General features: G+C 37.5%; 1 protein-coding gene across 1 annotated transcript in view; it reads left to right on the top strand.

Annotated features, from left to right (window-relative positions):
• TTC29 (tetratricopeptide repeat domain 29) overlaps positions 1 to 26,871 on the top strand; it is a 181,536-nt gene that overhangs the window by 30,568 nt on the left and 124,097 nt on the right. Inside the window, exons 3-4 of the mRNA XM_003417526.3 lie at positions 13,755 to 13,978; positions 17,633 to 17,818. Coding sequence (XP_003417574.1) covers positions 13,755 to 13,978; positions 17,633 to 17,818 — 410 coding nt within the window. The remainder of the gene's footprint in view (positions 1 to 13,754; positions 13,979 to 17,632; positions 17,819 to 26,871) is intronic.

The raw sequence follows: 26,871 nt of genomic DNA, 5'->3' as shown, positions 1-26,871 counted from the left end.
AGTACTGAACCAACACCTGGTGCATAGTAAACATGCAATAAAAGTTAGCTGTTGCTCTAATTATAATCAGAAGTTATATTCCCTTTTCCATTCCTGCTGCTATTTTTGGTGACTCGTCTATCTTTGTTTTTCTTGATTACACTTGCACAGTATATTTGTCTTTTTACACAAGCAAATTTTTGTTTTCCATTTCATTAATTCATGCATTTACCTTCAATATTTCCTTCACTCTTTTTTTGTGTTAATCTCATATTTATTTTGTTAGAATTTTTTTTTATCTTGCCTTCTGAGTTGAAGTCTTTTTCAACTGTATCATTTGCCTTTTTTTTTTCCTAACGAATGTGTTTAAAGTTGTCAATTTCCTTTTGAATACTGTGGTGGCTCCTTCCCCCTTGATGTGATATTTAGTGCTTTTTTGTTTTTGTTTTTCTCTTTTAATTCTGAATGTATGAAAATTTCCCTTGTGATTTCCCGTGTAAAGAATGAATAAATAAGAAACACGTTCATAATTTTCCAAGTGATTTTTTTTCCCCCACGAAGGAGGGACAGGGCTGGGTAGTGTATCCTTAAATGTACTCAGTGAATGTGGCATGGATGATACAGTTTATGAATTTCCAATGTGGCCAATACACAGGCAATTTTTATAAATATGCCTTGTATGTTTGAAAGATATGTATATATTCTCTGTTTATTTGGTAGACAGTTGATGTAGAAAACTTTATTGGAATCTAATAATTACATTGAAAGTCTTATTTCAGTTAAGCTAGCAAATTGGTATTCAGATTTTTCCCCTCTATTTTATTTCTAAGTTTCTGAGGAAAACTGTTTTAAAGTCAAGTTCTCCTTATTGTTCTGTTAATTTTATATATTTTATAGCTGTGCTATTAGGTGTATTGTTAACCCACTACTATACTTCTCAGTAAATTAATCTGTTTATGAATCGGTGATATCCTTATGTCCATTTAACTTTTTCTGCCTGAATTCTGTTTTGCCTGATATCTATAATATTAGACAAGCTTCTTTTTGTTGCCATTTGCACTGTTTTATGGAAATGCAAGAGAAACAAATGACATGTCGGCCTCAAGGAAGTTATAATCCTTATGTATTTCTGTTTTCTATTATTTTTTAACAATTCGAATTCATGGCTCTTTTATCTTCTCACAAATACTTCTTTTTGTTCTTACAATATTCTTATTGATGCACATATCTGATTTAATATCCTCTATATCCTTTTTTGTAGCTCAGAATTTTCTAAATGGTTAAGATAGCTGCTGTAAAGTTAATATCACGTTCAGGAAAATGAGATATTAACATACAGATGTTGTCTGACAAAAGCCTCAGAATGATAAATTTACTTTTTCCCCATGTCCTAGAAGTGTGGTCATTTTACAGCGAGCTTGTGCAAAACCCTGGCTTCTCTGTGCAATGTGCACTTTCTTTGTAAGGAATTAAAGAGCATAGAACATGAAAGATTTCTTCACGTGGCTTACAATTTGGTGGTTATCTTTTAAGCATCCCGATTTGAAGGGGAGAAATATATTCTTAATTTATTTTTTGATATGGGGAAAATTAAAATATGCTTAGTAAAAAGATGAACAATTCCTACAAGAAACTGAAAAACCCCAAAAAATGAGGTCATCTGCTGCCCAGCAATAGCCAAGAACTTGACATTCCTCTTCGGGTAAATTTACTACAGATTGTTTACCCAAGAAATATAGAGTAAGAAAGCTGGAATGAGCCTGAAAATCATTTCATTTGATTTTTTTTTTTAATGTGAAAAAGAGAACAGTGTAGTTAACAGAATAACAACAGGTAGTTTGCAGAAGAGAAGCTTTATAAATGTATATTTTTTCTCATGACAAAATTTCATTACCTCACTGGAAGAAATGTCTTAATAAGAAAAATCTGAATGCCCATTTTGTTATTGACCCTGATGCTATCTTCCATTCTTTTGCTGAGAAGAGCAAGGATCATGTTTTGTTTTCTAATTTATGTGATTTTATTCCCTTTGTTATTTAAACATCAGGTATGTTTCTCTTAGATATTTGTCATGTTCACAACCCAGTGTACACTATTTTTCTTGCCATCATTTTAATACTTTTTAAGTAATATAAGGGAATATAAGAAATACGTGTTTGGAATATAAGGAGGGAACAACATTAGACTGTATGTGACGAAGCTGTAGGTATAAAGAATTGATTGGTTTACTTTTCCCAAAGCAACCTCCTTATGCAGTTGTTTAATGTGAAAGGTTTTTTTTTTCTTTCTTTCTTTCCTGAAAAGGTTAAAAAAAGTTCTAATCAACTTTTGTACATTATGTAGAACTTCATTTTCTAAACTCTGCAAAAGAAAGTTTCATATTTAATGGGAAATCATGAATTATTCCATTTATTATCTACTTCCTCCTTTCAAAGACATGATCGGGATAAAAGGCGGGGTGAATAATTTCAAAAAAATACAATACATTTTTAATGGGAAGGTGCAAACTACAGATTCTCATGACTATTAGCAAGTGGAGAGGAAACAGAATTTTACTTGCAAAACTGGTCAAACTCTTGCAAAGATAAAATGCCTGACATACTTTAGTAAAAAAGAATGCAGTGAGCTGAAGTTTTCTTTTCGGTGCAACTTGTTGTTTTTACTAAGTTTGGTCTTTATGCTCTACAGCTTTCTGTTATTATTTAAAAATTGATGTTTTACTCAATTTATATGGGAAACTCATACTTTTTATTTGTAAGGGTGTTATGGAAAGGAAATGGAAATAAAAAATGAAACAATGATATTATTTGAGATAAAATGTCCGAGTAATAGAATTTCAAAAACATTGGAGGACATCAGTGAATTGTGATTCAAAAACAAGTGAATATTATAGTCAATGGAATTTTATGTTAATAAAAATTTAAAGACTAATTTGGACAAACATGTGTAGGTAGCTGATGAGCTAGCATTACTATGTTTGCCTGTATTTGTGGCACATTATTTGTGGTCATGTGGAATTGAGCTCAGTTTTTGTTTTCCTCCTCTTTTTCGTGCATTTGCTGCCATTATCTTAGGAAGCAGAATATAGCACACTTATATCACTTGCTCAGATTTCTCTTTTTATCATTTTTAGCTCACTTCAAAAACCGAGATTATTTTCAGGCTTTATTTTTAACCTTCTGTTTAACTGGTTTTCCTATAGTTGAATGTTTCAGCGTAATCTGAAAGGAAAGAACAGGAATCCATGTGATTGCCTCATTTAGCCGAAAGTGCTTGGACTCAAATGTTATACTTCTGGCTTGAAAATACTTTCACTGAAAATTCTGCTTAAACAATGACACTCATTTCATACCTTTCTGTGTCTCATCTTTGGTTTAAAGCATTCTTTTTTTAAATGTTTGCTTTTTTCAGGGAAGTTTACAAGTAATAAGACCGTTCGTGAAAACTGTACATGTAATTATCCTTATATAAAGGAGCTTTTCTTCTACTGTCTTTTCACCCAACTTCTACAGAAAAACTTTTTTTAAAAATGCATTTGAGATTTTTTAGTAAAGAGAATGAATGATGTTAAAATCCTCTGTGACAGCTTCGTGGGTAAATATTTTGGTAATAAGTTATATTGGCTGCAGAAGAGTTTATTCATTTCCAATTGATGACAATAGCTGTACTTCAAATATTTAATTGAATGGTAACCACTTGAGTGAATAAGTCATTTTTAACCAGGTATGCACAGAATAAATGCCTTTATAGTATTAAGGGAAATATTTAAAGCTAATGAAAGTGTCCGGGTCCTGCAATGTCTCCTAAATCACCACGGCTATTCCCTGATAACCACCAACAATTACCAGTGAAAATATTATTTATTAGCATTTTTGATCTCACAAAAGTGACTGGCTTTTATGCTAAACATCAGTTCTAACATAATTAAATCTGAGAAATAATCTTTGTCCCACTCGACAAAAATGTACCATGTATTCTAAATTAAACTAATTCTTGTCAGAATGAATCCTTACTGTGCTATTGGGAGAATTCTCTACTATCAAATGTTTTGATATTTTATTACGTGTTGAAGGAGTTCTTTTAGTAATAGCCCTATTTACAAAGTATTGCAGGGTAAACTTTCTTATTGTTGTTAGAGTTTATTTGTTAAAGAATAAAAGGCTGAACTTGAGTTCGTTTTTTTTCAAGCGTCACTTTTCAGTTTGTATTTACACTATTACAATGTTGAAAGTCTGGCCATATTTTCTGACTTTCATTATTAACAGATGAAAATTTCTCTTTTCCAAATACATAAAGCGAAACTTCCATATGGAACAGTTTCATTTGAAGATTCAAATGAGTAAACTTCTAATAGTTCAGAAAATGACATTAAAAATTATATTCCCTAAACTTCTGGGGAGCTATGTCATTAATTTATTTTTAAGCTATCAAATTAGTTCAGTTATCTGGTCACTTTAAATCTAAACTGAACAAAAATCCTGCTATACTAACACCTAGGCTCTGATTTTCTGATAATATTTTTACATTTTACATGATAACAGGTGAGACCGTATTTATTTGGAGAATAATCCTAATGAAATAAGCTTATACATACATTAGTGTATTTGACTCTGAAATGAAACTAAACTGGTAGATATTTCAATCTTTCTTAAGAGGATTTTATATAAAATTATAGGGCTGTGTAAGACATACCCACCCACTAAACCCACTGTGGTCGGATATATTAGGGTCCAATTTAAGTACTGAACAATACCTTATGCCCACAAAATTATTTTCTCTCTCTTTTTTTTTTTTTACTTTTTCTTAAAGCAAATATGAACTATAAATTTCACCAAAAGTTATTATAATGCATATTATATTAAAATGCTTATTGTATGATATTAAAATTCTCATTGCTGCAATAATTTTATTTACAAAGTTTTTTGTTTGTTGAAATACATGTTCAAACAATACATAAGTTGCAAGGATTGTATTATGACAGCATATGCATATTATTTAAGGAAATGCCCCTAAAGTTTTTTAAAGAAATTAATAAGGATGTTCACTTTAACGACTACTTCTAATTATAATGACTAAGTATGACAAAGGATAGATTCTGTTTTGTTCCAAGTCCAATAAATTTTATTTACTGAGGTATAAATTAAGTTATATAAACAATAAGCAGTGATCACCAGATTATTACGTGGATGTATGGGATGCCAATGAATTCATTTGCTTTTATATATATTTTATTCAGATTAATAAGAATGCCTTGCTAATTATGTGTGTGTTTAGGTTTAAAATATATTTCCAAATTTCCCAAACATGAAAATGGAGCGGTCTGAAAACTGTTCATCTATGATATGCCACCTGCCCTGTTTACGTTTTTAACAGTTGAGTACTTGTTCACCGATCTCATAGACAGCTACAGGTTTTCCTGTTACCAGATGGATGAGATAGAATGCCATGCATAACTTTACATTTATCTTCTTTGAGTGTTGCCTTATTTGCATATCAATTAAAATAATATCTGTATTAAGACAGATAATGAAAGTTATCAAATTTGCATGATATGACTGCAGTTTTGCTGAATTTCCAGTAGATGCCCCCAGAGACCAGCCAACTCCTTGGAAATCCTTCAAATTTAAAAAGAACCAGCTTTCTTTATGTTGAAACTTTTTTCCTGCTGGGTTTTGAAGTAGATGGAAAATAAAAGTCTTCAAAATCTTAATTCCTCAACTGTTATTATACAAAGGTATATGTGAGGGATGATAGTAGCATTTTAAATTATATTACTCAATATTATGACTGATAATAATTAAAAACCTTGATGGAAAGTTAAGAAAAATGCTTTTAGTTTTCATTGTAATTCTATATGCTCTTAAATAGTTTCGAATACAATTTTTTTTTCTTCTCTTTCTTTATATTTTCATAGGGCTAGAGAAATGCTGCATCTTTTAGTCTTTTGGGGAAAAAATAACCTGTCACAAAAGACTTAAAAAAAAACCAAATAACTTCTACGAATTTTATCAGTTGGTGTATATCAAGAAATGGCTATTTTTTTCATTCTCATTATTATGGGAATCTATATACACTGATATGTATGGGTAAGAATAGTAGCTGACTTTATTCCATGGAAATTATATTAACAGAAGCTATTTAAGTATTAATTTAAGAGTCAATGTAATTATCCCATAGGTAATTCCAATAACATTTATCCCCCCGATGCATGTAAGGCTGTTATAGCTGACATATGGTAACCCACTGGTGACTTATAAATATTAACATAATTGAATAAAAGTATTATCCTGACTTTAGATATGACGCATCTTTTGAGTTCATCTCTGTCAGATTAAATAAAAGTTTCATGATGTCGTTTTAAAGTATTGTTTTTTATTGAACTGCTTTTGAATATTTTACTGAATGTGAGCTTCACCTTGCTCTAGTAGTTTCAGTTAGCCCTATGAAAAATTACGCTAAATACAATAATCATATATTTGAATACTGCTGGTATTTTGATTTTGAAAGTCTACTAACACAAATATTTGTATGTGCAGAGAGAATAAAATAAGTTGTCAGATCTACTCCTTCACTTATTCATCTTTTTCATATTTGTAGAAGTATATGTTTTTTATCTTTTTATATGTTTGTTTGCCTTTGTCAGTGTTTTTCCCATTGGACTTTACGCTCTTGAGTGGGGATCACATCTATTGAATTTGCTTTGTGTGGATGCCATTGGCTGACTATTCCCTCTGTTTAAGGATGGCTGTTCTCCTGGGGAGTCACACACAGTGATAGGGATTTCCTTCCCCAATTCAACATAAATGTGGATTAGCAGGGATAAGGGTTTTCAAATCAGAGGGTTAGTTACACACATCATAACTGTCAAATTCCTAAACAATCAACGCAAATAGAAAATTGTGTGGAGGAGAAGGAAAAGAAAAATCAGCATTATGTGGTATAGCAGAAGGCAGTGTGGCGAAGTGGAAAGAATTCAGAATTTGCAGCCAAAGAAAGCTGGGTATGAATTCCAGCTCTGCCACTTATTACCTTGTATGGCTTTGGGCAAGTCACAACCTCACTGAGGACAGTTTCTTTATCTGTAATAATGGAAGGAGTACTTGGGAGAATTATGGCGTGCCTTAGAAATGATGTCTACACTGTGCCTGACACGCTGTAGGTGCTCTATAAACAGTAGCAATTCAAAATCATTTAAGGCAGAATTTAAAAATCTTTTGGTATCTCCGTGGCTGTTTCAAAGCAAGCACCCTGTTTTCCAGCATCTCCACACTTTCAGCTGCTATCAAGTTACGTCAGATTATTCAGTCTTACTCTCCTCCAGTTTATGAGTTTCTTTAAATCTCACAAATTTCTAGTGAAATTTCGAAGTGAATTCAAAACACCTACACAGACACTCCCCTGAATAATGCCTTTAAATGGCACCATGATAATACGAACCACATGAAATGCATGACTGCTTCATGACACCCTAAACTATCTTCTTCTCCAGTCATGACTGTGGTTATCCCGGTGCAGCCTCGGGTATCTGCAATGGCAAAGTTCTTCCAGGGCTAATTGTTGTTTCCTGAGGATGCAGATTTATCCATGTCCAGCTTACCCAGAAATGCCACTACTTCTGCTTCTCCGGATGCTGTGTTTTCTTCCAGGAGAGCCCTCCTCAAATTCCATAATACCAGATCTCTCCATAAATTTCACCAGAATTCTCATCCACTTTCAGCCAGTGTCATGGCTTCAAGTCAAGGAGACTGGTCCTCTTCTGACCATTAGAAACAACATATTTTAAATTAAACTAATATGCATAAGTTTTAATGTGTAACTGAACACATATATACATTATGTCCAAATGTAATAACAAATGAAATAATGAATTTGAATTCTGTTTATATTTTTATTTGTGTGTTTAAAATATATATATATATTCACTTTCATCAGGCAAGTGACGTTTGGCTATGATCCTCTGCTATGAAATATAAAACCTGAGAAATCCAAATAAATGGTGCATCCGGGCACACGTTTTTATTTGCAGGCATCCAGTTCATTTTAATAATGAAGATAATTCTGCTTAAAAGAAATAAGGGGTTAACTGTGAAGCTTGAAATTAATAAATTGCTGGAATTGTACTTTCTGGCTCTCCGCTGTTAGCAGCAAGGTTTAAACAATGACATACACATATGTGTTTGTCTATAAAATAGAGACAATATCAACATAGTTATGTATGTATTTTTAAATACATTTCTATTTGGAATCTCTTCTCCAAAGAATATTCATTTTTTTAATTTACTATAAATTTAAATATTGATACTCATGTGTCATGGATATTTGGTGGCTGAAAGATGTCTTGGAAATAAGTTAGTCCAATCCATGAATCAGTTAGTATTCTTTGGTCACAGGCAGCAGAAACTGTTTCTGACCAAATTAAGTGGGAAAAGATTTGACTGAAAAGATCTTAGGTAACTTGCTGAATTTAGGGAAGAACCCAGGTCAGAAGAAAAGGACAAGACACAGGACCCTTCAAGGGATCTAGATAGCAAGAACTACTGAAGAGTCTCGTCAGATGCCTCTGCTATATTGATTGAGCTCCAATAACCTTCTGTATGATTGTTTGGTGCCTCAGGATTCAAAATTCTGGGAGAGAAGCCAGTTGTTCTAATTTGAGTCACTAACCCACCCACCCCTTGGCCAGAGAATCGTTGAATTCCAGTCCTACCAAGACTACACATAGTGTGAAGTCAGTAGTTCCCCAAAGTATTTGAAGAGCTGCCCCTTGGTGAAATGGAACTAGATGCCGGCTAGGCCAACATGAACAAAAAAGCAAAACCAGTTGCCGTTGTGTTGGTTCCAACTCATGACAACCCCACGTGTGTCAGTGTAGAACTGTGCTTCATAGGGTTTTCAATGGCTGGTTTTTCAGATGTAGATTACCAGGCCTTTCTGGAGGAACATAAGAGCCAGTAAGTGACTTCCTGCATATTTGTCACAGTTGGGATTAGAACTGAGGTGACCTTCTTACTGTCTGTCTAGTGTTCATTTGTATTGCCTGAAGTCAGTATTTTGATTTTTATCAATTTTTAATTTTCTTTATTACTGTCCCAGAATGCCTTCTTCACTCATAGGAAAACAGGCGGGCAGCCAGTGTGAAAACATATAGAAGAGGCAGTGCTCTTTTGAAGCAAGAGGGGATTTCCATCACCTTGTCCTGTAGGTCTCCTATTCTGCCCCCCAAACTGTCTTCTTGGTGCCACTTGGATATCCCCTTGGGATTCTCAAAGTCAGATGATCTGAAACTAAACTCATTATCTTTCCCCAAACCTGTTTATCCTTTTGTGTTCCCCTCAACAACTTCAGCAAATTAAACCAAACTAAAAGCAAAGTAGTTGCCATCAACTCAATTCTGGATCATGGTGACCTCATGTGTTTCACAACAGAACTGCACTCCATAGGGTTTCAATGGCTGTGATTTTTCAGAAGTAGATAGCCAAGTCTTTCTTCCGAGATGCCTCTGGGCAGATTTTGTATTGCCAGCGATTTGGTTAGTAGTCCAGGGCTTAGACTCCTCTTCAGCAAATTACCAATTACTCAATCCAATAACCCAGTTGTCATTTTAGCTCCCTCCCTTTTGGACTCAGTCATCAAATACTCATTATCTTTATATCCTAAATATGTTTTGTATCTACTTATTTGTCTTCATCCCCACTGCCTTTACCCCAGTTCCCGCCCCTATCATCTCTCCTTTACATTACACCCGGGTCTCCCATCTGTTCTTCCTGTTTCCTATTATACCTTCTTTCCATCCATTCTCCTGAATCAAGGATGCTAAGTTGAAAGTCTTGATTTTTTTGTAACTTAATTTTAATTTCTGTCCCTGGGCCTTGATTCTCCCTAGTGTAAAAATTCAGCTTGTCACTCTCAGGCAAAGTCAGTCCAATTCAGCAATTTCTCAGGTTATTCCAGATTCTGAAACTTCTTCCCCTCACCCTATTTCCCCATATAGAAAAAACATGGCACTAGTAGGAGACAAAGGCAGAGTTGCCAGACTTAACAAATAAAAACACAGGACATCTCGTCAAATTTCAATTTGAGATAAACAATTTTTTACTGTAAGTATGCCCCATGCAATATTTGGTACATACTTATACAAAAAATTATTCATTGTTGATCTCAAATCCAAATTTAACTAGACAATGTACATTTTACCTGGCAACCATGAGGGTACGGGTTTGTCATAATTTACTTTCTGATCTACATCTAGGACCTTGTGATAAATTATGAATTTGCCTATCTGGTATCTATTCCCCTCTTACTCTTTGCCAACATAACTCCAATTTTGTTTGGGGCAGCAGTGTGCCCAAGAACAGGAAGAATACTTGTTTTCCCAGACTCCTTTGCAGCAAGGAGTGGCCATGTTCTGGCCAATGAGACCAAAGTGAAAATCCACTACTAGTTCCAAGAATGCTTTTGTTTTTTCAAATAATAGGGAAAGACACAGCTGATGCCTCCTCCCCTTTACCTTCCTTCTTGTTTGAATTTGGACATGATGTCTGGAACTATAGCAGCCTTCTAGCAACCAGCAGTGGACAAGCAGGAGGAAAATGTCACGATAATCACAGAGACACAGGTCTTGAGCTTGCCAGGCCACTGAACCAAGGCCAGCAGCACCTACCTTTTGGGCAACTTGAGCTGTGATAAATTGTTGTTATTGTTAGTTGCCATAAAGTTGGCCCCTGATTTATAGCACCCCACACACAATGGGATTGCACTGTTGTGGTCCGTAGGGTTTTTACTGGCTGGTTTTTGGAAGTAGATTGTCAGGTTTTTCCTCCTAATCCGTCTTAGTATGGCAGCTCCACCGAAACCTGTTCAGCATCACAGCAACACTCAAGCCTCCTCTGACAGATGGGAGGTGGCTGCCCTTGAGGTGCATTGGCCAGGAACCGAACCTAGGTCTATTGCATGGAAGGCAAGAATTCTACCTCTGAACCACCACTGCTCCTGCTGTGAGAAATAGAAGCCTCTATTTTTAAAGACACTGTGAGGCAAGTTTTCTCCTGCTTATGCTGAATGCATCCCTAACTTAGTTGATGCAGTTGTTCCCTCCTTTCCTAGGAACATGCTGATCCCACTTCTTCAGTAGTTCCCCACTGTTGCTCATTCTCAGAGTAACAGCTATGCCCTCCTTCAGTTCCCAGCGGACAGTCCATGCAACAGCCTGTAGCACACACCTCCTTGCTGGAGCTGGGTGATGTTATGGCAAACATATCAGTTCTCTCTTTCCATTAATGTTTGTGTCACACTCAGAGCCTACTTGAATATTATGATACTCTTCCCATACTCTTCAGAGGCTATGGAAAATTATAAGGGCTGGTTTTGGTCTGCTTTACCTAGAAACCCTACACAGTGCCTTCTATTGCCTTTTCCTGCCCATGTGTAAGGTGAGAAAGGAAGGGAGATGTTGGTAGTCCTCCTAAACTTCAAGAATCCCAGATGGGAAGCAGGACACAGTTGTTTTCTACTCTTAAATCTCACTGGATTTCATGGGATATGACACTTGTTCTGTTCTCCAATATCCTCCAGGATTTGAATGGAGCAAGGGGAGAGAAGACAATGGCCCTTTATAGCATGCCTCTTTCTCCATGGGAGGACAGGAACAACCAAACAAAACCTGGTATTCCTCTTTCCTTCTGCATTTCAGATATTTTTGGTCTCAGATGGTGCCTTTTGATCTTTTGACCTAAGAAGGTGGATTCTTTATTCTCTATGAACTAGTCCTACAATAATAGGTACCCTTCATCCAGGACCAGATGCGGGGTGGGGGTGGGGGGGAACAGCTTGCAGCTCAACTGGGATACTTATTCCAGACAATCTTCCTAAAATACAGTCTCAGCAGGTCACTTCCCTGACTCAGACTCTGTAATGGCTTTATACTACTCCTAACTTCGTCCAATCTTCTTACCAGTGCTTTGAGGTCTCTTTATGATCTGGGCTCTGCCTTTTTCCCTAATTTCCTGTAACACCAGTCTTCACCTCACCCTGCTGTGTGTTGTTTGTTCTGTGCTTTAGCTGATCCACTGAATGAGAAATTTCTGGGGAACAGGGCCTGATTTTTGTTGTTATTTGTTTCGTGTTTAAACTCTGTAGATGAATCTAATGCACAGCCAGGAGCCGAAAATCAGTAGTGCAGAGCTTCATGTGTCCCAGAGCATTTTCACCTGCATAGTTTCATTTGGTTCTCAGAAGAATCCTGTGAGGTAGCTAGAACATATATTAATATATGCATTGTTACAGATGAGAAGACTGAGATTCAGGGAGGTTAGGTAAAATGGAGTTCAAACTCAGGTGTTCAGACTAAGTCCAGTGCTGTTTCCACTCCACACTGCAATTTTTATTGCCAGTAGCATCATATCATTCTGTTGATCTAAATATTTAAATGCTTCCTGTTTAAAAAAAAAAATTGTAAAGTAATTAGAATAAAGCTATACCATTGGGCATTTGATTGCTCTTTTAATGCAATAATAGCTACCAACTAGCTATTATCCTATTGTTAATTGCCACCAAGTTGATTCCGACTCACGGCGACCCCGTGTATGCAGTGTAGAACTACTCCATAGAGTTTTCAAGGCTGTGACCTTTAGGAAGCAAATTTCCAGGTCTGTCATTTGAGGCTTCTGTGGGTGGTCTGAACCACCAACCTTTCAGCTAGTAGTCGATCACTTAACTGATTGGCACTGTTTGTGTCAAAAGAAGGTATGGTGGTGCAGTGGTTAAGGAGCTTGGCCGTTAACTGAAAGGTCAGCTGTTGGAAGCCATCAGCCGCTCTGTGGGAGAAAGATGTGGCAGTCTGCTTCTGTAAAGATTTACAGCCTTAGAAACCCCGTGGGGCAGTTCTACTCTGTCCTGTAGGGTTGCTATGAGCCGGAATTGACTCAGCCTCAATGGGCTTGTGTTTTGTTTTTGTTTTTTGAATTATCCCATAACCCTGATTATTTCCTGTATAGCAATTGTCATCATCTGAAATTATTTCCTATTTGTTTACTTAGGTGTTGGTTGTGTTTTGCCCTCCAGAATGCAAACTGCACAAGGGCATTAAACCTGTTTGGTCTAGAAAAGTGTCTGGCACTTTGTAGGAAACTCAGTAACTTTTTGTTGAATGAATAAATGGGATATGCATTTAACACTTTATCTCCTTGTATATGGACGTTAGAAGTGAATTAACCTAAAGAATCATTAATTTAATCCTAATTGGAAGTAAAAACATAGTAGGTTTCAATAAATATTTTCCACGTGAATGAGTAGACCACCACAACACACAGTGAAACCACTTAATATAGTGACTACATCAGAAGGCCTGGTGGCACAGTGGTTAAGCTCTGAGCTGCATTGTTTTGATATTAAATGGAAATTTAATTTTTCTTTGGCTTATTGGCTTTTGGGGGGGTGGGGAGGCTGGTGTATCAAGTATTTTTTGATATTGTCAGCCAACTAGCTTATTTCTCCTTATCAACAGGGAGCTCAGCTCTGGAACTGCTATATTTATAACATAATTTCATTAGAATTACTGTATTTAGATAGCTCCTGGCGTCTTTCATTAATTTCAACCGAAGTTATTCAATTGTAGATGTCAGAGACACAAATCTTTTGATAGCTTTCAGTTCTTTCACTGAGATTAAAAAAAAAAAAAAAGGCAGTGTGATTCAGCCTTTAATTATTAGAAAATAAAACCACTGTGCAGATTGGAAGGATTAAAATAAAGCTTTGCGTGTTCTGGTTCTTATTCCCAGTTACAGGAACTCGTACAAGAAGAACATCTGTGTGGACATGCTGCGAGAGGGCTATCACAAGTCCTTTACTGAGCTCTTCGCTCTGATGGAGAGGTGGGACGTCCTGAGGGAGGCTGCGAAAGTTAGGTCCATCTTCTGGTTGCAGAAACCCCTGGAGGAGCAGCCCGAGAAGTTGGATCACTTCTACCACTACCTGACCAGGGCTGAGAACGCTGAACGAAAAGGTAAGTGCAGGGATCATGGGCAGCAGCGCCGCAGGGGAAGCTGGAGCCGCAAGTGCCTGAGGGAAGATTCCAGACTGTTTCATGTATGAATTTGAATCATTAAGGCAATTTAGCATGGTTCGGCCTCGTCAACTAAGCATATTTATGGAATAAATGATGGGAACAGTGAATCACAGGACTGCCCATACACAGGGGATCCTGGAGATGTCATTCCAAGCCAGGGGAGGCAATGTATAGCACCTAATGAATGTCCAGAACTTTCCAATAAAGCTTTTTATGTCCTTAATTATAAATTTAGCCAGTTTTTTCTTTCCGTATAATCTGTATATTGACTTTAACTGAACAGGCATTTTCCAAGAATACTATAACTTAAAAAGTACACTGATTTCCCAGTATTTCTATCATGGGTGTTGAAGGTTTAATCGAACTAGAATTAAATCACAAAGTTTATATTAGTAGGCACGTGTTAATAGTTTCTCAAGATTCTACCCCATATTGTCTTGGGAAGTGAGACAATTATCCTAAAATAGCATATCTCTGAGCATTCTGATTGCTTCACATTGGAAAGACCGTCACTCTAGGGTTACAATGAACTTCGTTTAGTCAAAGATATGGCGGTATCAATAGTCATCTTAGATCAGGTTCTTCTCTTGAGACTTAGAGACCAACAACCTGGAGTTATTTAAATTACTTTACAAAACATCACTTTCTGTTTTATGGCAAAGAAGTGTTTGAAGTAAGCTGGGCATTTCTTAGATTATTTTCTATTTGCTAAACTGGTTCTTTGTCCATGATATGTTTCTTACATTAACCATTGTTGGGAATCATCTCTGTACCATCTGTAACATTATGAGCAGGGCCTTGAGCCCCATGGGGTTGGGGAAGGGATGGCAATAATGGTAATGTGTAACCAAATTAACAAATAATTCAAACATTTTTACTTGACTTTAAATTAAGAGTTGAGCAAGATTTTTTCCTAATAGCATTTGTGTAAGATACCCAAAGTGTCCTCTATTCATGCAGAGTTCCATAGAACATTTATGTGGTTATGCAAAAGAAAGCAAAAATAATTGTCGGGATAAATGCTTGGGCAACAGCAGGTGAATTATCTATATCAGCACGTTAAAGGCTGTGTTAAGTCCTTCTTGCAGTACTTAACACAGCCTTTAATGTGCTGATATAGGTGGTGGTTCACCCATAGAAGGAAATGAGCAAGAACCATTCCCCAAAGTCACTTGATCACAGAATCTCCTTTTTGGAGAGTACAATAAGAAACTTCTGTCTAAATGTTAAACAACAATAAAAACCCACCCACTGCCATCAAGTCGATTCCAACTCATAGTGACCCTGTAGGACAGAGTAGAACTGCACCATACAGTTTCTAAGGAGTGCTGGTAGATTCAAACTGCCGACCTCTTGGTTAGCAACCATAGCACTTAACCACTAGGCCACCAGGGTTTCCAGTGGTTTTGACCTTTTGAGTGTACCTGCTGGTAATACAAGGAAATGGTCTGCAAGCAAGGAGAAGGCCACTGAGAAGGTAAAGAATACAGGCCATGTATAGACTGTTTAAAGATTCAGAACTTAAATAAATACATTTATACTTAAGATACTGAAAAATATTTCATTTTCTATAGAAAAAATAGCTTTTCTGACTAGTAGTTTCTAAATATGAAATGTTGAATAGCTTGTATAACTCATTCTAAAAAAAAAAAAAACCCAAAACTTTGTCAAATGTTATTCTGTTAAGGTTCAATTACTGAAAGACAGAAAAATTATTTCAGGACCGCATATATATTTTTTAAGCTTTTCTTTGTTTTGTTTGTTTAATGGAGAATATGAAGTGTTTTACTTATGAGGTTTTAAAAACAATAATTAGTAACTACGACAAAGAATATACATTATTACAAAACAGACTTTAGTGCTCCATTTGTATTAGGTAGGAAGTTCAGGATGGAAAGATAAGCACAAGAAGTCAGTTCTGAGGTAAGAGGATTTGTTTTAAATAAATAACAGTTTACTTTTCACCTAAGTCGTTGCCTATCATGAGAGCCCTTAAAAAGCAAAATAGTCTTGTGGAAGCCTCAGCTCATTCAAAAATATAGAACCCTTTTAGTTTTTTTTATTTTTAATTCCTACCAAATTATGAAGCATATGTAAAGGAATGGCATAGGTTCTAGAAATTTCTTTTGAAACATTGGGGTGATTTTGTCACAGTTCTTAAAAGCTACATTTTGTTATAATTAGCCTGTTTCATTTTTTTCTGAACTCTTTGATTTCACTCTTAGAAGAGTACTAATGGGCAATGTAAAAATATTCTTAATAATTTTAATCCCTTCTGGAATATACAGGTTGATTTTCTAGTAGTAGTGAACAATTAATGCCAGTGAATTCTAACAGATAGTGATTGTTGTAAAAATTTCTTGACAATCAATGTAATTGGTATCACTAAATCGTGTACCTGAAAAATGTTGAATTGGCAAATGTCGTGTTATACATATTTTATGACAACAACAAATTCCTTGGAAGAGTAACCCAGAAGCCACCACATATTTACAGCTCTGCTTCCAGCTCAAATGCAAAGAGCTGCAAAGATTCGGAACTTGCTCATGTTCACTATTAGAGGGAGGTTTACATGACTGAGGCAAAATTAATTAACACATAATATATTCATTCAAATTTCCTATTGCAGTGGGGTTGATAAGACTGATTCACAACTTATCAACACACTTTTTTGTGTACATATAGGTCAGTTTTAGAAAAAAAAACTTAGGGTTTAAGTAACTACTGCCTGAATGAGAAGGATGTCTAGTTATTTAAGCATTTTCAGCAGGAAAAAAAATTGTGGAAAATGAAAGTATTGAAATCCACCGTTTCTTAACACAGCTGGAAACTTAAAAGTGTGTAGTGTTGATAGGCTCACCCTGATCATCATATCTTGTATCTCGCTGCCCTGTGAATTTTTGTTCCTTCTCGGTTAAAATTCTTGGTACATCCACTTCCTCTCTGCTTTCTTTGTACACATCGTCTTTTTGCCATTGTTAGGAAACACTACTTTCTCTGGAACCTATAAATACTTTTCAAACCTTAAATGGGAAAAGTACTAGTGGATACCGCACACTCATTTCCTCAAAAAAAAAAAAAGAGCACATTGCTAGTAGGTATTACCCTGTCCTTTATTTTATATAAAGTCTAGTGTTTTAACCTAATAATATATCCATTTCTGGAAACCCTGGTAGTGTAGTGGTTAAGTGCTACGACTGCTAACCAAGAAGTCGGCGGTTCAGATCCACCAGGCCCGAATTGGAAACTTTATGGGGGGTGGGGGGAGGGTTCTACTGTGTCCTATAGGGTCACTATGAGTCAGAATCCAGTCGATGGTAACGGTTTTTGTTTTAAATATCCATTTCTAACACTTTCTAAGTTTTGGGAAAGATTTTCAGGGCTTTACTCATCTGAATAGCCTTTCATTAACGTAGCTATTTTAATAATTAAAATACATTTAATTCTTACATTTAGGTTTGATTTTAAAAAATATTTCATTTTATTTTTAAGGAAAACTAGAAAATAAATGTCACTATATTGATTTGCCATTTGGAGGGATGCTTCATGACAATTTTTTTTAAAGCAGCTTGTGTTTTTCTCTTTTTGAAGGATACTTTGAAGATGTATATAATAACTTGTATGCTCTGGCCTGTTACTTCAATACTCCTGAAGACAAGTGGGTAAGGAATCACTTTTATGAACGATGTTTTAAGATTGCTCAACTGATCAAAATTGACGGTGGGAAGAAAGAAGCCGAAGCGCATGCGCACATGGGCCTTCTCTACGAGGAAGATGGTAAGTGGGCGTTTGCCTGACAGCATTGGGGCGACGATCCAGAAACTAGGCAACCAGAAAGGACACAAGGGTGGGGAAAAAGGCCTGCAGCTTCAGTATAAGAATGTAACTGATCAAGATCAAACAGCAAAGGCGTGTGACTTTCGGAATCAGCTTAAGAATTCCTTGCAGTTCTATCACCCACTCACGGAGAGAAAGCCTTCTCCCACCCTCTCTGCACACACCCCTCAGGCCACGGGCTGCACCCTTCTGGATTTTTTTTTTCCCCCGTTAATGACAGCCCTCTTTGTTCATTTTAATTTGATTCCTCCTGTATGAAAATGTTTGAGAAAAGGAAAGGTATACTTTGTGATTTCCCTTGTGTCCCAGGCCCCCTGTATAAAAACTTAGACCCTATAGGGCGGAGTAGAACTGCGCCATAGAGTTTCCAAAGAGCACCTGGTGGATTTGAACTGCCGACCTTTTGGTTAGCAGCCATAGCACTTAACCACTATGCCGCCAGGGTTTCCATATAAAAACACATAATATCTATATATTTCAGATATCACCCCATCATGATTTTATGATGATTTCTTTAAAAAAACAAAAACTTTAAATATACGTTCATACTTAATAATGTTATCTTAATATAACTCAAAGTCTATAATCAAAATTTTAAAAAGTCAGAAACAAATTTTTTATGGTGCCTTAAAAAGGATGGCAAATAGGAATTTAAGAATTAAAAATTATTTGTGGAAGGTTAGTGGGTAGGTAGGAAACCCTGGTGGTGTAGTGGTTAACTGCTACGCTGTTAGCCAAAAGGTGGGCAGTTCAAATCCAACAGGCGCTCCTTGGAAACTCTACGGGGCAGTTCTACTCTGTCCTATAGGGTCGCTATGAGTCGGAATCGACTCGAGGACAGTGGGCTAGTGGGTAGGTAATATGCCAAGGATATATATGGGAAGATGAAACTACTTTATTGTGAGTAATACTATTCCTTCCCTCAAAGAACTGCCTCATTTTCCACAAAAGTTTTGTCTTTGACAAAAGAGTTAAGGGAAAAAGTATTATTTTGTTCCGAGGACTATGCAGGACCTTGAAAAGGGGGGTAAAAGTCTTCTGTGCTTCAGGAATCACAGTTATTGAGATTGTAACATAAGAGTGTGATAAGGGCTAAAAGGGGATGGAGACAAGGAATGCCAGAAAAATTCAGAGAAGTAAGAAGTCATATGAACTGGATTCTAGAAAAGCATGGTAGCAGTAGGGATTGGCAAAGGTCTTGAAAGATGGGTGGATTTTAGGCAGGTAAACAAATAGGAATGTCCTTCTTGTGAGAGAACCACGTACACTAAGGTAGTTAGAGGAACTGATAGGAAGAACAATCTGTTTAAAGTGGAAAATGTATTTCTGAGCAGCAATGACAAATAAGCTCAGAGTTTGAACTTAAGCCTCTATGTTTTCAGGGAAAGGAAAGGAGTGTAATATTACAGATAGGCATAGGCATAAATACAGACATAATATAGGAGTCCCTGGGTGGTGCAAATGGCTAAGCACTCAGCTACTAACTGAAAGGTTAGTAATTCAGACCCATCCAGAGGTACCTCAGAAGAAAGGCCTGGCAATCTGCTTCTGAAAGGTCAGAGTCGTGAAAACCCTATGGAGCAGTTTTACTCTGCACACTTGGGGTCTTCATGAGTTGGAGTCAACTCGATGGCAACTGGTTTTATAAATGTAGTTGTAGATCTGTCTGGTTGTGATGTACCCTGTGGGAGTAGGGAAAAGGAGGGCGGATGATTAGGGAGCAGCTATACTAATTTAGCTCCAAAAGAACAATAACAATTGAAAAGTATTTAAGAGAATGTATATGAGCATATCCATTGCACTACTATTTATAATATCTCATAATAGGCGATTACTTAAATATATTAAGCAATAGCTACGCAACAGAGTTCTTTGTAGTTGTGAAATTACAGATTGGAGCAAAATTCATTCATTCATTTAGCAAAAATTTATTTAGAAGCTAGTGCCAGGGGATAAAACAGAGAAGACAGATGAAATCCCAGCCCTCATGAAGCTTACGTTCTACTGAGTAAAGCAAAGCTTTAACAATAAAAGTCTACACAAAGCAATTTTAAATCCTGGGAGGTGCTTTATGAAAAATAAATCAGGGTAAGGGGATAAACAGTTATAGCTATTTTCCCTAAGGTGCTCAGGAAGACCTGTTAGAAGGTGATGTTAGAGCAGAGATATGAATGGATTTTGGGAATGAGCTATGTGAAAATCTGGAGGAAGGGGTTCCAGAGAGAGAGGACACAGCAGGTGCAAAGGCCCTGAGGCAAGTGCGTGCTCAGCATGCTCAAGGATCAGCCAGAAGGCCAGTGTAGCTGTAGCTTAGTGAGCATGGTGGGAGGCAGAAGGAGGTAAAGCTAGACAGGAGACTTGGGCTAGATGACACTGGGTCTTGTAAGCCAAGGTGAGGACTTTGGATTTTATTCTAAATGGTATAGGAATCCTTAAATATTTATTGATTTGAGAAAATGGGCATGATACATTGCTAAGTAGAAAATCAAGCTACAAAACAACATGTAAAATATAAATTATATTGCATAAGTACCATACACCAATATGTTAACAGCGGCTATTGCTAAATGTGGGGTTATAGGTGATGATAAAACTATGCATTGAAAAGGTATTAGTTGCTGTAATTTGAGAAGTTGTTTGTTAAAATGTTTAGTCTACTGATAAAAGTAAGTTTTGTGCCTTTTTTTTTTCAAATAAGGGATAAATGATTTCTCCAACTAAGAGTCCTGCTTAAGCTTTTAAATTTTATTATTCCCATTTCATAGGTGAAATACTTTGTTAAGCTTTTCAAAATTATTATCCTCATTTTGAAGATAAGGGAACTATAGCACAAAAGTTAAACTGGCTAGTCATGGAGCTAATATTAACCAGTCAGCTGGTTTCAGAGCCTGTACTTGTGAACACCTTCATCAAGTGCTAATTATGAAAATTGCTAAAAGTTGTATACTAAAGTATAATCTAGCCATTCTTTGTTCTCTATTATAGAAGTACCACCCAACTGAAAAAAAATTTTTTTTTAATTTTGTTTTGTTTTTATAATTGGGTCTATCGAATTCTGTCAGTTACCATGACAGATCAAAGAACTGTTAACTACGGATCCCCAAAAGAAGCCACAAAAGAAATAATATATGAAAATAAGGGCTAAAGAAGTCAGGGCTACATTAATGAAAATTGAAGAGTGGCCTCAGTGAGATTCAGATAACTATCATAGGTGCATTCTAAATTTCTCTATAAGTTTAATTCCTGATTATTTTTAATGTCTGAATGCACTTCTATTGGAGGTTTTATTTATTGCATCTTTTATTTATCCATTCAATTATTCATTCATTCATTCACCAATTATTGGCATGCCTTCCCAACCCCAGCAAACACCATTGCTGTTCATACCATTTTAGTGGCAGACAGATGGGGGCTGAGAGTGGGAATGATTTGGGGAAATGTGGTCAGAGTCTGGCCACTGTAAGATGATATTCACAGGTCCATGGCTTGCTCACATTTAGATGCTCACCCCATAAAAAAAACATGTTCACCCCATAGCATGACAAAATGCACCTGTATGCCTTAACAAATAGAAAGTGCTGTCTATGAAAAATCTTGAATGACTTTCACTTTTTAAATTACTTTCAATTTAGAGTATTTTCTTAGAACCTTTTTTTTTTTTTTTTAATTCTGAAGTATTTTCCTATTCCCTTCAGTAGTCCATAAGCCCTAGGAACCATGTCTAATGAATAGAATGCCTAATGGATAAAAGGACTAGGTTAGTACTGATGAAATTTCTAGATTGAACTGGTGTGTTTGCCATGCCTAATGATGTTGAAAATTGTCTGTATAGCTTTTGTCATCTGGGGTATACTTTTCCTGAGACTAAACACGAAGAATACCAAGAATATGTGGCTAGAGTGGAATGGGGTCTCACCTGGCCATATGGTTCCCCCTGAGATGACCGTTCTGTAGTTTCTACACAACTGATCTAATTGGTCTGGGGGTGCAAATGGAGGCACCAACATCTAAGAGGTAGGTGTGCTTAGAGGCAGGTGGAGGCATCCTGATTCCAGGGGTGCCCATTCAGGTTGAAACAAGATACCAGCTGTCAGATGGCAAAGTGGGGCAGATGTCAGGGCCCAGCCAATCAGGCTGCAGTCCAGGGCAGGCCTCCAGCACCCTCAGGAAACTGTAGAGCAAATCAGTAACATGGGCAGAAACCGTAGTCACAGGAACAGGGCACATGGTTGTAGTCAGAGGCTGTGTTCAGCCCAGTGGGCACATATGTGACCAGAGCTTTACTCAAAGCCCCCTGGCTAGAGTCTAGCAAATCAGATGGGTTCAAGTCCTCACTGCTGCTAAAGATGGGGCCCTAGTGTACAGTGTGGCCTGGTTCCCATTGACTTAGGGCTGGCGGTCTCATTCTTTGGATTGAATATCTTCAGACCTATAGCTGACAAACACAGCAAATCAGTGGCAGTATCTTCTTTCAGAATTGTGACCTTATTTGTAGGTCACAATTGACAAGAGGTCAATCTCTTTTCTGGGAACCTGGCCTGGAGGGATCGGTCTTGGACATGATAACCCTTAATTTCAGACCACGATTTCAGTATGTCTTCCTCTCCCTGTTCTGATGGGTGACTTCTAGGTATCATCTCCCACTCTGTCAGCAACCCATCCCATTTCATGCCATAAGGACTTCGAGTCTCATTATTGAGTCTAGGTACTGACTGCTGTAGAGACTAGGAGGATAATATTAGGAATAGATGTTGGATGACAACTCCAGGGTAATGATCATATTCACAGAAAGCAGGCAAGTAAAACCACCGTAAGCACAGTTTAGGAAGTGCACATTTCCCAGTTCAGAAGGTCGACATCTGTGACTGCAACAGAGATTGAGTAAAAGCTAACCAGAGTCTACAACATTGATTCTAGTTTTTTTCATTGACTGGGGAACTTCTTAAGGAAGGAAGAGGGAAGAGCTGCCCTTCCTTAACTTGTCTTATTCAGCTTCAGACCCTAGCATTTAGTGTTGAAAGTCAGTTTCTTGGATAGATACTAGGTTTTATATCTCACTGGAGCTTTTCAGGAAGCCAGGAGACACCATGAGCAGGGTAGAGCTGTTAAGACATTAGAATGCCTAAATGTCTCCCCAAAGCATCCAGTACTGAAAGGCAGTTCCAACAACAGGTTTGTGGAGGAGGCCACCACTGTAAGGGACTGTCCCTTGATCTCATGTGGAGTAGTTAGAATTTGGGGGCCCACACTTCCCTTTCTTGTGAATGATTGGCACCCTTCTCTAGCATCTTCTCCACCCATTCTTTAGTGATCATGGTGAAGGCAGTCCCCCCATGTCTTTTTTTTTTTTTTTTTAATGTAATTTTATGAGGAGTGGTGGTTCAGCTTTTCACCTTTCCTCTCAGTGAAGTATCCACCCATCCTGGGCAACACCTTCCAAGGTCACCAAAAAAAAAAAAAATTCTGCCGTGGATTGTCTTAACCCCCTAGATCTCCCGCTACTTAAGAGTTTGCAAGGCTAGTTCCTTCTAGCAATCAGTAACTTGCCATTCTGATGGTTGGCCACACCACCCCAAGTATATTCTTCCTACGATAAGTTAGGTCTCAGATCTCTCTCCAGTGGCTTGACTTGCTTCCAGAAGTCCATGTTTTGTGCCTGGGTAGATGCCATGCAAGCCAGGTAAATCAACAAACAATGCTCACCTACTGCAGCAGGCTTGCTTTGAGAGAACTCAAAGACAGAACCAGTAGCAAGTGTGCTGGCCTCTCAATGCCCTTTCATTGGATGTTGTATGACTAAGGAAGTGGTGGTATGATCAGGGGTCAATGTACAAAAGCAATATGACATGGCCAAGCCTTGTTTCTGCTGTGATGCTAGAAGCTCTGCCACCAGTATTTTGAATACCAGCAGGGTCACCCATGGCAGACAGGTTTCAACAGAGCTTGCAGACTAAGACATACTAGGAATAGGAACCTGGCAATCTACTTCTTAAAAAACTGGCCAGTGAAAACCTTATGAATAGCAGTGAAACATTGTCTGATATAGTGCCAAAAGATGAGCCCCTCAGGTTGGAAGCCACTCAAAATAAATCTGGAAAAGAGCTGCCTCCTCAAAGTAGAGTGGACCTTAATGAGGTGGATGGAGTAAAGCTTTCGAGACCTTCATTTGCTGATGTGGCATGACTTAAAATGAGAAGAAACAGATGCAAACATCCATTAATAATAAGAATGTGGAATGTACAAAGTATGAATCTAGGAAAATTGGAAGCCACCAAAAATGAAATGGAATACATAAAGATCAGTATCTTAGGCATTAGTGAGCTGAAATGGGCTGGTATTGGCCATTTTGAATCAGATAATCATACAGTCTACTGTGCCAGAAATGACAAGGTGTAGAGGATTGGTGTCACATTCATCATCAAAAAGAATATTTCAAGATCTATCCTGAAGTACAATTCAGTCAGTGATAGGATATTATCCATATGCCTACAAGGAAGAACAGTGAATACAACTGTTATTCAACTTTACACACCAACTGCTAATGCCAAAGATGAAGACATTGAAGATTTTTACTAATTTGTGCAGTTTGAAGCTGATAAAACATGTGATCAAGATGAATTGTAATTACTGGTGATTGTAATACAAATGTTGGAAACAAAGAAGAAGCATCAGTAGTTGAAGCATATGGCCTTGGTGATAGAAAGGACACCAGAGACTGCATGATATAGTTTTCCAGGACGATGACTTACTCATCAGAAATACCTTTTTTCAACAACATAAAGGGCAACTATACATGGTGACCTTGCTGAATGGGATACACAGGAATCAAATCTCCACATTTGTGGAGACAACAGAGTAGCTCAATATCATCAGTCAGAACAAGGCAAGGAGCCAACTGCAGAAAAGGCTATCAGTTTCCTCAGATGCAAGTTCAAGTTGAAGCTGAAGAAAATTAAAACAAGTCCACGAGAGCCAAAGAACAACCTTGAGCATACATCACCTGAATTTAGAGACCACCTCAAGAATATATTTGACCCATTGAACACTAATGACCAAAAAACAGACCAGTTGTGGGGTGACATCATGCATGTGGAAAGTAAAAGAACATTAAAAAAGACAGGAAAGAAAGAAAAGACCAAAGCGGATGTCAGAAGAGACTCTGAAACTTACTCTTGAATGTAGAATAGCTAAAGCGAATGGAAAAAATCATGAAGTAAAAGAGCCGAACAGATTTCAAAGGGTGATTTGAGAAGACAAAGTAAAGTGTTACAATGAAACGTGCAAAAACCTGCAGTTAGAAAACAAAAAGTGAAGAACACACTTGGCATTTCTCAAGCTGAAAGAACTGAAGAGAAAAATTCAGGCCTCGAGTTGCAATGTTGAAGAATTCTATGGGCAAAATATTGAATTACACAGGAAACATCAAAAGAAGACAGAAGGAATACACAGAGTCCCTGTAACAAAAAGAATGGGTCAACATTAAACCATTTCAGGAAGTAGCATGTGACAAAGAACCATGGGTATTGAAGGAAGAATTCTAAGCTGCACTGGAAACATTGATGAAAAACAAGGCATCAGGACATGGGGAAATACCAGTTGAGAAGTTTCCACAAGCGGATGCAATGATGGCAGTGCTTACTTGTCTATGACAACAAATTTGGAAGACAGCTTCCTGGCCTACTGACAGGAAGAGATCCATATTGGTGCCCGTTCCAAAGAAAGGTGATCCAACAGAATGTGGAAGTTATCAAACAATATCATTAGTATCACATGTAAGTAAAAATTTTTTTTATTGTACCTTATATGAAGGTTTACAGAGCAAATTAGTTTCTCATTAAACAATCAATACACATATTGTCTTGTGACATTGGTTGCCAAACCCACATCATGTCAACACCCTCCCTTCTCAACCATGGGTTCCCCATAACTAGCTTTCCTCTTCCCTCCTGCCCCCTTGTCCTTGCCCCTGGGCTGGTGTGCCCATTTAGTCTGGTTTTGTTTTATGGGCCTGTCCAATCTTTGGCTGAAGGGTGAACCTCAGAAGTGACTTCAGTACTGAGTTAAAAGGATATCCAGGGGCCTTACTCTCAGGGTTTCTCCAGTCTCTGTCAGACCAGTAAGTCCAGTTATTTATTTATTTTTGTGAGTTAGCATTTTTTTCTACATTTTTCTCCACTTCTGTGTGGGACCCTCAACTTTGATTCCTGTCAGAGCAGTCGGAGGTGGTAGCTGGGTACCACCTAGTTGTGCTGGACTCAGTCTGGTGGAGGTTGTGGTAGCTGTGGTCCATTAGCCCTTTGGACTAATCTTCCCCTTGTGTCTTTGGTTATCTTCATTCTCCCTTGCTCCAGATGGGGTGAGACTGGTGGAATATCTTAGATGGCCACTCACAAGCTTTTAAGACTCCAGATGCTACTCACCAAAGTAGGATGTAAAACATTTTCTTTATAAACTATGTTATGCCACTTGAGCTCGATGTTCCCCAAGACCCTGGTCTCCAGCCCTCAGCCCAGTAATTTGGTCCCTCAGGGAGTTTGGATGTGTCTATGGAATGTCCATGGCCTTGCCTTGGTCAGGTTTTGCTGGCTTTTCCAGTATTGTGTAGTGTCTTACCACTCACCAAAGTTACCACTTATCTATTGTCTATTTAATGTTTTTGCCTCCCCACCCAGATTCAGTCTCATAGTGACCCTATAGGACAGAGTAGAACTGCCCCACAGGGTTTCCAAGGAGCAGCTGGTGAATTCAAACTGCCAAACTTTTGGTTAGCAGCCATAGCTAACCATAGCTGCTAACCACGGTGACACCAGGGTTCCAGTGGTTTTGTGTAGATGGTGTCTTAGTTTTCTAATGCTGCTATAACAGAAATACCACAAGTGGATGGCTTTAACAAAGGGAAATTTATTTTCTCACAGTGTAGTAGGCTATAAGTCCAAATTCAGGGTGTCAGCTCCAGGGGAAGGCTTTCTCTCTCGGCTCTGAAGAAAGGTCCA

Source organism: Loxodonta africana, chromosome 13, assembly GCF_030014295.1.
Source record: "Loxodonta africana isolate mLoxAfr1 chromosome 13, mLoxAfr1.hap2, whole genome shotgun sequence".
NCBI lineage: Eukaryota > Metazoa > Chordata > Mammalia > Proboscidea > Elephantidae > Loxodonta > Loxodonta africana.
This window is presented reverse-complemented; position numbering and strand designations above follow the sequence as displayed.